Below are 13,214 nucleotides of genomic sequence, written 5' to 3'. Positions count from 1 at the left end.
CCTCTGTCTAAATCTTAGAGATGCATTGTCTGCTAACCCTTTGAGTCCTGAGTTTGTTGAGATAGACAGTGGACAATGGCCTTGGAACTACCACTGGCAGGTCCATCAGCTCTTTGAGACTAGGTAGTCCAGAGAGTTCATACCCTGGATATGCCTACAGGATTGTTTTGTCATTTTAAAGTGAAAGGGAGGGTAAAGATAACCCCATGAGAATAGAAGTATGCTTACTGAAAGAGTGAATCCAGCTCAAGGCAGGAGCTTTGCAAAGGCTTTTATACTTGATACTGCATTTGGAACACTGATTTTAAGTACACAAAGGGTTGGTTTACTGGTAATAGTTCCTCACAGTGACTGTACATAGACTCAGAATCTGCAGTCTCTCTTAAGTTATGCCCAGGGTTTCACTGTGAGGGAAATTGAGAGAGGATTCACCTTCACTTCTTATTGCTGCATTTTGCAGGCAGCTGGAAGGAGCCATGTTTCTATGGATACTATGGAGGGAAAAAAAACCTCCAATCAATTGTGCAGTAGATAGTATAGTAGTGCAGATTGTAGAGATAGTAACAGTGTAGGGTAAGAACTCTGATACTCTGCAGCTGACTATTACTTAAATAATTAGTATTTGTAAATTCTATGTATGTTTTTTTGTACACATTTTCACCTAGATATGGTAGCATTCTCTGGACACTTAGGTAAAATTGTTGATTTTCTAAATCCGTAGAGAAGAATTCTTCAGTTCATTGTGTTTGTGGGTGTTCTGGTTTTTTTTAATTAAGAGTAATAATTAAAATTATGCAACAGAACTTCAGAGAAAATGAGCAACTGAAGACTTTTGTGGCTTTCCTTTTTTGAGAGACAGCAGGTTATTTGAAGGAGGCCTTGTGTGTCTATGGCAACAGTAGTCTGATCTGTTTAAAATTGGTGTAAGTAGACCCCACAGGTAGCTAGTATCTTTTGGAGGTAGAGATAAGGCTTATGTGATGTCTGTCTTCTGAATCCCAGTGTCATATTCATAAATACAATAAAGTTTATTTTTAGTGATCCCTTCAAAATCTTACATTCCATTTCCAGCTCGAGTACACAAAGTCTTTACTGATGTACTGACACTTTATATAGTGCTCATCTATAACAAGCTTTACTTTTTCCCTCTTAATTTTTTTGTATTTATTTTATTAACTTGGAATTGAAAGTTTGCCTTGTAAAGGAGATGGTTATAAAAAGTCTTCAGTAGTGTGATAAATGACTGAGTCCCAAATAGGATTTCAATCAAAATTAACCATTTATTAAACAAATAAAGGCAAGCAAACAGCGCTGGGTGCGCCGGGAGTCTCTGCTCTACCAAGACACACACCATACAGTTCTTGTTTCTGGTTTATATATCCTCCAGCAATAGGCGGGTCTTAAACTCCTCTTGCTTTGGTTGGTAACAGCACCTGTTTAACCGGTTGTGCTGAAGTGCCCAGCAGGGGACATGGCCAGCCCCCCTGCCCCTTGTGAGGAGGTGGCTGGGGGGGGTGCAAGATAAGAACTATATACATTAACCTCTCTGCTTTTCTTAGGCTTGTGGTTATACAAGGGTACGTCATCATGTTATTTATTCTTATCCTTCGGTTCCAATAGATATAAAGAAATCCTTAAAAATGTGTTTGCAAACCGTGAGGAAATCAGAAAAGAATACCTCAAGTTGGAAATGCAGCTGAAAGAAAACACACTGAAAACATATTACCAGAAACAATGTCATGAACAAGTTAAACTGATTTGCTCTCAAGAAAGAGTAGAAAAGGTGAGTTTTCTATAATGTAATACAAGGTATCATCCCTCTTCATTTTGCTATACTAATGTATGAATTTTGCCTAAGTTATTATAAAATAAGTTAATGCTTAAATATTTCATTAAAATGGGATACACTGACTGTCACTTGGGTAACATTTTCTGACATTAATACAGACAATGTAGTAGTAACACCAGGTGTGCTGCTGTTTTCCACACTGCGCAGAAAACTGTTGATGTGCTTATTGCTGCTCATCATGAAAACTTTTTTCAACTTGTCCTTATGTAGGCTTGATTGTCATTGTTACTTAAGACCTGACTAGACTTCAGAGACTCATGGTGATCTTGTCCAAAATCAAAGCATGTTAACGTATGTATGGTGCAGCCATTGAAGCTTGTTATCAAGCTGATAAATCCATTTGTTTCATAAGGAAAACAATGGACTTTGTGCTAAAAAAAGCAGATTATTACCATTGGTGTTTTCAGTTATCACCAGGAAAATGTTTGGATAGACAGAGTCATGTGAACTGAAATAATTACAGTTAGTTGCCGTGAATTTTAAGAGAAGAATTTGCGGGCTAAGTATGAGCAGTTGCCATTGTACAGCATTAAATGTTCATGTCTTTCTAGAAGAATCAAAGTATAAATAAGAAAAAGCATGGCTAGATAGTATCTTAATTTTTCTGATAAAATTCAGCTTAAAGAAATATGTTTTATATAGATATGAAGTTGAGGGTGGGGCTGACTTTGCTTAGTCACAGTAACCATCTGAATTTGGCCGAAACAGATAGTTTACCATATGACTATTTTTTCCCTAGTGATTCACATAAAATTTGGTCCTTAGATAAATGTCAAAGTGAAAATATATCACACGTTTTTGCTTGTCATTAATGAAGATATTTCAAGTGACTAATGTGTTCTAGAATTCTCCTTTATGCCGTAGAAATGCCGAAGTAACATCTTCTATCTGTGCCATACTTTTAAATGCTGCTTACAATGGAGCATAGCTGTATCTCTACTCATAATGAGGTGTTATACCTTCAGATGCTATATTTCATAGGAATGTTTTTTATGAGCTGATTGAACTTCTATTTTGAATGTTAGCAGTGCTGCACTTAAACATTAGTTTTACCATTAGTTAACTTATAATGTGACTTACTAAGGGTTAAGAGTCACTGTCCTATAAGTACAATGCCTTATTTATTAACAAGAGTAAGGCACTGTAGTGGTAAAATTAAAGATCCTTTTGTGACCACTTTGGAACAAATCGGATTTTAATTTGGAATCCAATCATTTGATTACTAAAGTGACTGCTCTCGTTTCCCTTGTGCGCTATTATGCTTCTGTTCTTGCTTGTAATTTTACACATTTACTATTTTCCGAAATGCCTCTGGGTTTTGTCTCTGTAAAATGCACTATTAGGCCACAGGAGTATTTCTGAAATATTAATTTTTAAGGGAAAAGTTTTATTTAAAAGTACTTTCTCACTTTACACTTAATTGTCCATGCTCAGTAACTAGATGTAATAATGGGTTTAGGTAAGATAACACGAAGCAAATGATACCTTATCTATACTTGAACAACCCCAGTTTGAACACTTTCATTCAAAACAGTAATTTCAGAAAGAAGGAAAAAGCTTAGGTATGAGTTTAGGTTACCTGACGTTCTTACAAATGCTTTCTTATTGCAAAAATGTTGTCACAAGTTATCTTGGTTTACTACTGGTCCAGGATGGATTGAATTTCACATTTCTGTTTTCCACATAACTGCCTCTGTTTCCAGCTTTTTTTAGAACTTGGGTGCTGCCCATTTAAAGGGCCTGTTTATATCCTCCTGCCCAATCCTCTTTTTGTTTCATGTATTTCTGTGTCTGTATTTTCCTGTTGCATGTGAGGTATCAGTTACAGCAGTGTTAGCCAGAAAACCTTTGTGCCAGTAAGAGAACATGTATAGAGCATTATTCTTTTTGTGGAAACATAAAAAGTTGTCCTGTGTTAGAGTTCCTTTTAACTATCTTGCTAAGTTTGAAGTCTACTCAGTTTTGACCTTTTTTATCTTGAAGATTCCTGCATCAGTTGTGGAATGTATTTTATCATTTTTTTAAGACATGGCAAAATTCTGCTGGTACTTTGATAGGCTTTTTAAAAAGTATATTAGATTTAAAATCACTTCATTTCTGATTGCCACTTAAACATTGTTTTTACTGTCTGGAAAAAGAGCATATTCCTGGAAAGCAATCAGTCTGTCTTGGTTTCAGTTTTTCTGCCTACTTCAATTGTCAATGCTGGATCCAAAAATGCTTTTTAAATATGTCCCAGTTCTTCAGCCTGGGAGGGACAATTTCTTCTGTATCTCCTGTGATGTTTTTTTGGTGGTGTGTTTTGTTTTTTTTTTTTCTCCTCAGTTACATAACAGAGTAGCAACCAAGTATCTTGCTTAGGGCTACATGTGTTCCAGAGGTTGTATACAACTAACATGCATAACATTATATTTTCTGTTGTAGCACATCAATGTTAGCATGTCCTTTCTTCCTGGGAACCTATCAGATGGGTTCATCACATGGTGGGATATTGTCAGTACCACCTTCTATCCTAACACCTCTCTTGCACTGTGTAAAAGCTGAAGTATGCAAAACGATGCTTTTAAATTTCTCTGCTTCAGCTGTCCTGAAAGCACTTCCCTAGTTTTACTGGGCAGAGGGAACCAGTGGTTGGTGCAAGCTTTAGTCTGACAGTAAACTCTTCCTCCTGGTCCTTTTGCTAAGGAGCTGGTCTTTTACAAAGTGACTTTGTCTCCTCTGGATCCCCTGTTGTCTTAGCAGATAAGACAGTCTAAAGAGAAAGCAAAGTGAAATTCTGGCCAGAATCTAGTCTTTGACCTGGTAAGGTGCCTGGAGCACAGATGTAGTTCAGGTGTCTTTACCACGCTGGTTCTGTGTTCTACATGCCATGTGTTGAAGTAAGCATTTTGAAGTCAGCTTGAGAAATGCAATCTGCCTCTCTCCACATACTGTTCCTGTTTTCTACAGTGTGTTCAGAAGGGTGCTGGTTAGAGTAATTTCTGCTTTATGCAATAATAGGGAGGTACATTGAGAGTTTCTTATGCCATTTCATAATAGAGCTAATTTGGCCTGCTATTCTAAATATGTGGATTTTTTCTAATTGATGAAAAATTCATTTAGAGTGGTGATTTTGGAATGTATGGACATAGAGATTTAAGTTATATAAATTTTTTAAAACTAAATGGGTTTTTATTCAGTAGCAACATACTTCAAGTGTTTGTGCGGTTTGGTTTGGTTAGTTGTTGGTTGCTTTTTTAACTAACTGAAGTTTAGGCATAGCTGAACTCTGTGATATCTATCTTCAGTTAGTGTTCCCTATGACTAGTTAAGTTAGTGACCTAATTTTTAAAGCATACAGCGAACTATAGTTGTCCTCTGAATAGAAGGAGCCTCCTTTGCCTTGTTAGGATTCTACCTTGTTCATACGCACCTTGCTGTTGCTGGTTCTGTGCCTTTGTTGTCAGATTTCAGAGAAGCATCAGAAGAATTTTGATATTTGAAGATAGAGGGTTTTCTTTTTGCCAAATACTTTATCCTTTAGTGGGATTTTCCTGGGACATATTGCATTAGGAAAACAAATCAGATAAAATCCCTTTTTCATATTCATGCTTGAGTTACTAGAAATTATTAGGTTATGCTATATCTAGAAGTCTGTTTGTGCATGTGTAGTTTTTCTAGTCTTTCCAACTTAAGATTATGGCCTAGAACAGAAATTGATCAAATCTGATGTATTATTCTTTAAAAGAATCAAGTGACTATATTTGTTGCTTAAATGTTGCTTAGGGGAGCCCAGAATACAGACACAGTTCTCCATAGAGTATGGTGAATGCTTCCAAACTTTATTCCCAAGTACGGGTATACTTACAATACAAGCAGGGTTCACGCGGCACAAGCAATAATTTCATTGGTCTTCACACACAGTCCACGCACTTCTCCTCAGACAGTGACGGCACCTGTAATACTTTTCATTGGTTTAAGCTTTACTGTCCATGGGCTTATTCCCAAGCAGTGATTGGATATATAAAACAAAGCACACAGCTACCTTATGCAAGCCTTGCGATTAGAGCACATCCTAATTAGTCTTATAAAATTCCTTCACTCTTGTTTGCAACAGGTTTAACCTCCTCCTTTCAGGGCCCCAAGGACACACTGTTTTCAAACCCTGGATTGTCCACATATTCCCATAATATTTTATGGCCTTGTTGTTCAAGAAATTCCTCTACATATATTCTCTGTTACAAGGGCTTCCAGGGAAAAAAAAGTTTAAATATAATACAGTAATGCCTATAAGGAGGATGTGCTACTTCTCTTGTATTAAACTGGTCAAAAATGCAAAATGTTTGTTGTGCCTAGTTGCGTATAAAAGTATAGAAAAAATATTTTATACAGTGACATATTTGTGAACATAATTTAAAAGTTTCCCCTTAAATGCTGATTTTTCAGGCCACTTGCAAGCGGGATCAAAGGCTTGCAATGCTTAGAACCCATCATGTACACATACAGAAAAAGAAAGAAGAGGAGATCGAACGTTTTGAGGAAAATACCAATTGGCTCCATCGTGTTGAAAATGAAATGCGCCTCCTGGGTCAAGATGCGTGTATTCCAAAGGTAAAAATGTCTTTCACTTCAACCGCAGATTTCATGCATCATAGGCAACATCTGACTATAGTTAAGAATATATCCTGCCCCCCCTTGCTTCTACTCATGGCTTCTGCTTTAATTCTTCAATTCTTTCATGGTGGTTTCAAATTCTAGCATTAGCTGTTTCCGTTCTTCTGCCCTAAAAGTGCTTCATTGTTTATGTAAGTATTTCTTCTTATTGAAAGTATACAATTACATGCATGCTAAAGGGGAATAAGTATGATTCTATGACATGGCTGAGCAGTTCAGATGGCTGCCAGAGTCAATCCTGCTCCTGGCCGTACACTTCTATTCTTGCCTTTACAATAGCTCCTGATGCTCACCTAACCATGTGACAACCTAATTCTTAGCCTGGCTAAAAAAAAAAAACTGTTTTGGACAGTGTTAGGGGGAGGAGTGGGAAGGGGGAAAGAGGTGGGAAGTTGTGTTCTCTGCCAAGTTTTAGCAAGTAGAGTCAGCTCAGTGCAGCCAAGCACTGGAGCTGGCAGAAGGGAAGGCATGTGCAGGAAGGAGGAGAAGAGGAGAAAGATGGGGGTTGTCCTTCCCTGCCTCTTAGTTTCAGCTAGCAATGGGAGTGGCTTAAATGACAGTGCAATGAGCACTTATGTGACTCACATAATGGAATATATTTCAATACTTGTATTTTTATTGGGTTGTTGAATGTGTCGATACCTTAAAAGAAATTAACTTCATGATATTTCAAACAAGATGTTGACATTTCAGGATGATGACTGAATACAGTAAAGACGTATCATAGAATCATAGAATGTTTTGGGTTGGAAGGGACCCCTAGAGGTCATCTAGTCCAACCCCCCTGCAGGAGCAGGGACACCGCTAACTAGATTAGGTTGCTCAGAGCCCCGTCCAACCTGGCCTTGAATGCTTCCAGGGATGGGGCCTCTGCTACTTCTCTGGTATCCTAGGCAGTGTCACTGAAATTCAGATACGGAGCAAGTGCACAGGAAGAGGCAAGCATATTTTTGGGAATGCATAGATAAGCATGCACGTGTGCCTGTTGGATTCCTAATGCTAATTACAGCACGCCCAGTATTGGTCAAAGGAAATCTACAAAGCAATATTAATGCATGTAAATAAGAATCAAGCAAGTCATGCTTTTCCACCATGAAGCTTTATTATAAAAATATAGATCCACTCCATCTTTACTTTCCAATGTAGGATGTTTTAATATTATTTTTAGTTTCTCACTTTCAGTTTGATATCCAGTTGTTTGGGTTTTTTTCTTGCTAATTTCCCAAGGAACTCTGTAAAGATCTGCAGTGTTGCCATTTAAACCTAGAAGTTAAGGACCTGAAAGCCCAGATTGACCACATGTTATCTCTGGCATCCCTTCAAGATCAGCATTATAAGCAGATTGAAAAGTAAGTATGGTTTTGCAGCAGGCCTGATAGGACTTCTATTCTGATATTGGTAACTTCAGAGACATATCTGTAGAATTTAATTTTAGTTGAAATGGAAGCAACGTTTTTCTCAAACTTTTTTTCTGGGTTAGAATTGTATTTGCTTAAGCAAAAAGGTATGTAAAATAATAATGACTTCATAAATATTGGTTTGTGCTTCTTATTTCTATTTAATTTTCTTCTTTGCATAGTTTTTATAATTCATTCAATAGATCATGGTGTCTTATTTTCATATTCTGCATTGAATAGCAGTATTGATTTTTTTAAAAGTTTGTGTTATCTCTTAATTACTTGCACTACAGACATTGATTTAGTTACCTGTATTAAAAACTGTTATTTTTAAACTCTTACCTAGCTAGTCACACTGAAAAAAAGCTGTTTCTGCAGGTAAATATCAGCTCTTTTTCTATTATCAGACTCCTGAAAATGTTGGAGACTAGCTTTCAGAGTGTTATGTAAGGAATAGGAAATTATCACAAATTTGTTCCACAAATAATTATATAAAATTTATAATTAAATCATTCCAAAATGAAACAAGCCCGTTTTCTTCCTCCTATGGAGAAAAGGTTGTTACCATAAACATTACAAAAACTAATACCTAAGCCTGCAAAACTGAAAGTAAAATTTTTAAAGCTGCATTGTTACTAATTACGAAGTTGCATATTTGGGGTTTTTATATACATACTCCTTTCCCTATTGCTTGAACATAACTGTTCAGTCTTCCAGCTCACTCCACAGTTAATGAATTCCTGTGTTCAGACAGAATTCCTAAACTTGTGTCGCTTTAATTTGCAGTTCTGTGTGATTCTTAATGTATTCCATTCTTTAATTAAAGATCCTAGTTTCTAAATTTCTTTGGACTAGCCTTCTAATAATGTTTTGTATACATCTAATAAAGATGTACTTTGTTTAAATCACATAATTTGTTTTATACTCTTATCTGATACTTAACTTTAGAAAATCAGAACTCAATCAAGATACAGTGATTGTATTTAGGTGGTGTTTGAGGGTCTGAAGATCTTGGACACTGAGAAAAAACTATACTTAATATATGCTTAGAGTGAAATTCAAGATTCTGCAAAAGAGAAAAATCACTCTTAGTAATGAAAATTTCCTCTCAGTGTTATTCAGAAATAGTGTGACCAGTAGGAGTAGGGAAGCAATAGTGCCCCTTTACTCTGTGCTGGTGAGGCCGTGCCTTGAATACTGTGTTCAGTTTTGGGCCCCTCACTACAAGCAAGATGTTGCGTTGCTGGAACATGTCCAGAGGAGAGCAATCAAGCTGGTGAGGGGTCTGGAACACAAGTCTGATGAGGAGCGGCTGAGGGAACTGGGGTTATTTAGTCTGGAGAAGAGGAGGCTGAGGGGAGACCTTATAGCCCTCTACAACTACCTGAAAGGAGGCTGTAGCGAGGTGGGGGTCGGCCTCTTCTCCCTGGTAACAGATGATAGGATGAGGGGGAATGCTTTGAAGCTGTGCCAGGGCAGGTTTAGGCTACACATTAGGAAAAACTTCTTTACCGGAAGGGTTGTCAGGCTCTGGAATGGGCTGCCCAGGGAGGTGGTAGAGTCCTCATCCCTGGAGGTATTTAAAAGAAGGATAGCTGAGGTGCTTAGGGACATGGTTTAGTGGTGGGATGGCAGGGTTAGGTTAAAGGTTGGACTCGATGATCTCAAAGGTCTTTTCCAACCAAAGTGATTCTATGATTCTATGATGGTATTCCCTGAAAATCAATTAAAATAAATTACACAGCAGAACCTGGGGAGAGGACGAAGGGCAAAAAAAAATCCCTCGTATTCCAAATACTAGCAGTGCTAGTAAAGATCAGATTAGTTATGATTTAGTCATATTTATCTCCCCTCTTATTGATTTACAGAGTACTAAATACTTTGCTTCCAGTTCTTCGCAAGCAGTACCTGACTTTGAAAGAAGCTGGGTTGACCAATAATTTAACTGAGACTGAATTTGGGGAGGTTGAGCAGCTGATTCAAAGGCAAAAATCAGTAGTTTGGGCTGACCAGACTGAAGAAAAGGAACAAAGTCAAAACCATGAACTAGAGTTGTCAGCTATCTTTGCATTCCCACAACTTGTGAACAGACCAAACACTCCATGCCGTAAGTATATAATTAATTTTTTTCTCTGTTGGAAGTAATTTTAAATGTTTCCTGCAAAAACTATATGTCATCCATAAACACAGTGGATGCACTCTTCTGCAAATATTGAAGCAAAATGTAAAACTGAGCCTCAGATCCACTTTTTCTAAATAATATACTATTCTTAACTGGATATAGGAAATAAGTTTAATTTTCAGTGGCTAGACACACTCTACCAACAGGTAACTCAATTGTTCTTTTGTTGTCACTGTCGCAGATGGAGTGAGAGGGAGGCAAAAATAATGTGGTTTTTTGGTGTAAAACAGTGAGTTAACAAAGGTCAGTGGTAAATGCGACAATAGTTGGAAATTTGATGGCAAGGTACACTTTGTTATTTACTGCACAGAGGACAGGGTCAGACGAAACTGTCAGGGAGACCCTCCTGTTGAGTCATGAGGTTCAGAAAAGATCCCCTTGCTTTCTAAACTCCCTCAGAGAGGAGTCTAGGTGCGGCTGGATCCAATCCTAGTCCCAGACTTGGTCAACAGTTTATGTCTAAAGGATTATATATGCGCAATTAATCCTTTATGTCACTTAGCTAAGATTTCCAAGTCAGCATGCTGTTAGTCACTTAGCGAGAATCTGTCATGGTAAGGAATCTCTCAACCTCGAGGAGTAACCTTGAGAGGCATGTCTGCTCAAGGGGAGATCCTGGCGTGCAGCTCGCTGCTGTGCAGGAAAGCTCAAAGGGCTCTTGGGCTGGTCACTATTTATGGGGGTAAGATGATTGGCTCGTAGTCATATTTGCATACTGACCACTGTGCTTAGGTGGGCACATTCCACAATAGCCCTTGGCTATTGCATTGTTGTCTGTCTCCCCCCACAGCCAATGGGTGCATCCTTCAGGACCAGACACAGACCAGATGCATCTATCACCACAGCCACAGGTGGTTATCCCTTGAAAGAGGTCGAAGGAGGGGGGGTCAGAGATGAGGGGGGAGCACACCCCCACAGTAACATACTCCATATATGTTATGGGGTATATATCCTATGCATGTTATTAATAATTCCATGTGAATCTTTCACATGATGTTGATGGAAAAGTCATCATAGTGTCAGTAAGTATTATAATTCTGTTAGTGATTTGAAAAGTCAAGTGGCTACTACAGTTTTGCACAGTTTGAAGTAATAGCCTTGAGAGGGATGAGATTTTCCATTAATTACAGGCTGACCTGGAATTGATTTAGTACAACATTTTATAAGTTTATTTTTCCAAGAATTAAAAGCTTCATCATTTCTGTCATGGAATTGACTCCTTTGCTGTATGCTGATGGCCCATTTCTTCCCCATAATGGTTATGTTCTGGTCAAACACTGGAACAGGCTTCCTAGAGAGGTGGTCAGTGCCCTGTGCCTGTCAGTGTTTGAAGCATTTGGACAATGCCCTTAATCATAGAATCATAGAATAATAGAATGTTTGGGGTTGGAAGGGACCCCCTAGAGGTCATCTAGTCCAACCCCCCTGTAGTGAGCAGGGACACCTAGATAATAACATGCTTTAGGTTGGTCAGCCCTGGATTGGACATGCAGTTGGACTAGACTATCATTGTAGGTCCCTTCCAACTAAAATAGTCTATTCTATTCTAGTCTCTCCTATGTAGCTGTCTTTTCTTTAGCTGTAAAGTGAGTTGCCCTGGAGTGTAGCCTGGGTAAAAAGGGATGAATCTTCAGAGGCGGGGCTGTTCTGAAGGATGACAAGCAAAATCTCAGGATAGTAAGGCTGCTGCGGGCCAATGCTTATATCTTGTGCTCTGGATAGGCAGCACTCAACACACTGGGGCTTTCTGATAACACCTTATAATCCACAACAATGAAAGACATCTATAGGTGACAAGGGAAAAGCAGATAAACAATACTTCAGCTTCTCAAAAGCTGGTAGTCATGGAAGAGCATTGACCCCTGGAGCACTGTGAAATTAGTTCTCTGCTTCCTTTAGCTTTCTTCCTCTACACAGTTCACCCTGGGGTTGGGAATGATTCTGCCAAAACCATTTATTACCTCTGTTCTCATTAAGTTTGTATGTCATTTTTGGCATATGTCTGTATCACTGTTGCTCATACAAGATAGTTGATTCCCCATATTTCACTGTCTGCAATGTAAAGGTCAGACTGTGAGGATGGACTGGCGGGGGAGAGGAGGTGTTGTTGGGTTAGTTTTGGTTTAGAGGGGCTTTTTTGTGCAAGTTGCTTTTGTGTTTTCTGAGAAAAGGAAAAGAAAGTTTTGAATTTGCATGATTATACTTTCTATTCTGCCCATGCTAGGCAGTGATTCATGAAAGTTGAAAGCAATTGTTGGCTTGCCCATTTCTCCTTCCTACTTGGAGTGAGGGTGGTGGACCTCAGTGGGTGGCAGCTTTTTACCTCTGTGCTCCATTCTCATTTCACCTGTAGAAAGAAATTGGATATGATCTTGGATTGCTGACAACCTTTTGGAAAACACCATGGTAGTGATAAGTATCTGCATTTTGTGGGATCACGTTCATTAGGAACCACGATGCTACTGTCAGATTGTCACCGAAATTGGGAAGAATGAACCTCGTAACACCAATGTAGTGGTAGAAGGCAGGCATTCTTTAATCACGGCGCCAGATGCATGGGGAATCGCTCCACCTAATGTGCATACCTTCAAGTGGCAACTTGCCCGGTTTATATGTAGCAAAGTGTTACACACGCATGAAGTTTCCCAATACGCCTATGCATAACCTGTCTCTGCTTTGTATTAAAATTAGCTTCAGGAAGTCATTTTCATAAGTCCCTCCCCACTGCGCCTGCTCAGTGCCTCCTGGTGGTGGTCATCGGGGGTCATGGGGATGAAGGCTGATGGCTCCTCTTTGTCACCGCTAGTAACCCCTTGTTCTTGCACAGACTCAGTTGCTCCTTGGCTCTTGCCCAAACTGCAGAGTCAGTGTAAACCAGTTCTTAAGGTAAACACCTGGTTCTTATCAAAAACTGTCCTTCGTAAGGAGCCAGAAATCTTCCTGCATCAATTAGTTCTCATTCCTTCTAGTCTAGCAACCTTGGCAAACCATTATTATCCTTTTGCTTCATCCCCTCCCGATTCTTCCCATCCTTGAATAGGGTTCTAAATTCACTAAGTAACTATACTACAGACTTCAAGGAAAAAAAAAAAAAACAAAAACATCCAAGCTAGACACTACTGACTTTAGCAAA

General features: G+C 38.7%; 1 protein-coding gene across 3 annotated transcripts in view; it reads left to right on the top strand.

Moving 5' to 3' along the window:
* Window positions 1-13,214, top strand: part of KIF18A (kinesin family member 18A) — a 53,536-nt gene that overhangs the window by 19,719 nt on the left and 20,603 nt on the right. For all 3 annotated transcript variants that reach the window (XM_035891186.1, XM_035891187.1, XM_009635575.2), the window contains 4 exons: window positions 1,621-1,783; window positions 6,275-6,439; window positions 7,730-7,851; window positions 9,768-10,006. In XM_035891186.1, coding sequence (XP_035747079.1) covers window positions 1,621-1,783; window positions 6,275-6,439; window positions 7,730-7,851; window positions 9,768-10,006 — 689 coding nt within the window. The remainder of the gene's footprint in view (window positions 1-1,620; window positions 1,784-6,274; window positions 6,440-7,729; window positions 7,852-9,767; window positions 10,007-13,214) is intronic.

The sequence above is a fragment of the Egretta garzetta genome, unplaced genomic scaffold (assembly GCF_000687185.1).
Source record: "Egretta garzetta isolate BGI_Z169 unplaced genomic scaffold, ASM68718v1 scaffold523, whole genome shotgun sequence".
In the NCBI taxonomy this organism is placed as follows: Eukaryota; Metazoa; Chordata; class Aves; order Pelecaniformes; family Ardeidae; genus Egretta; species Egretta garzetta.
The sequence above is the reverse complement of the archived record's forward strand: the minus strand, read 5'-3'. Positions and strand labels throughout refer to the sequence as shown.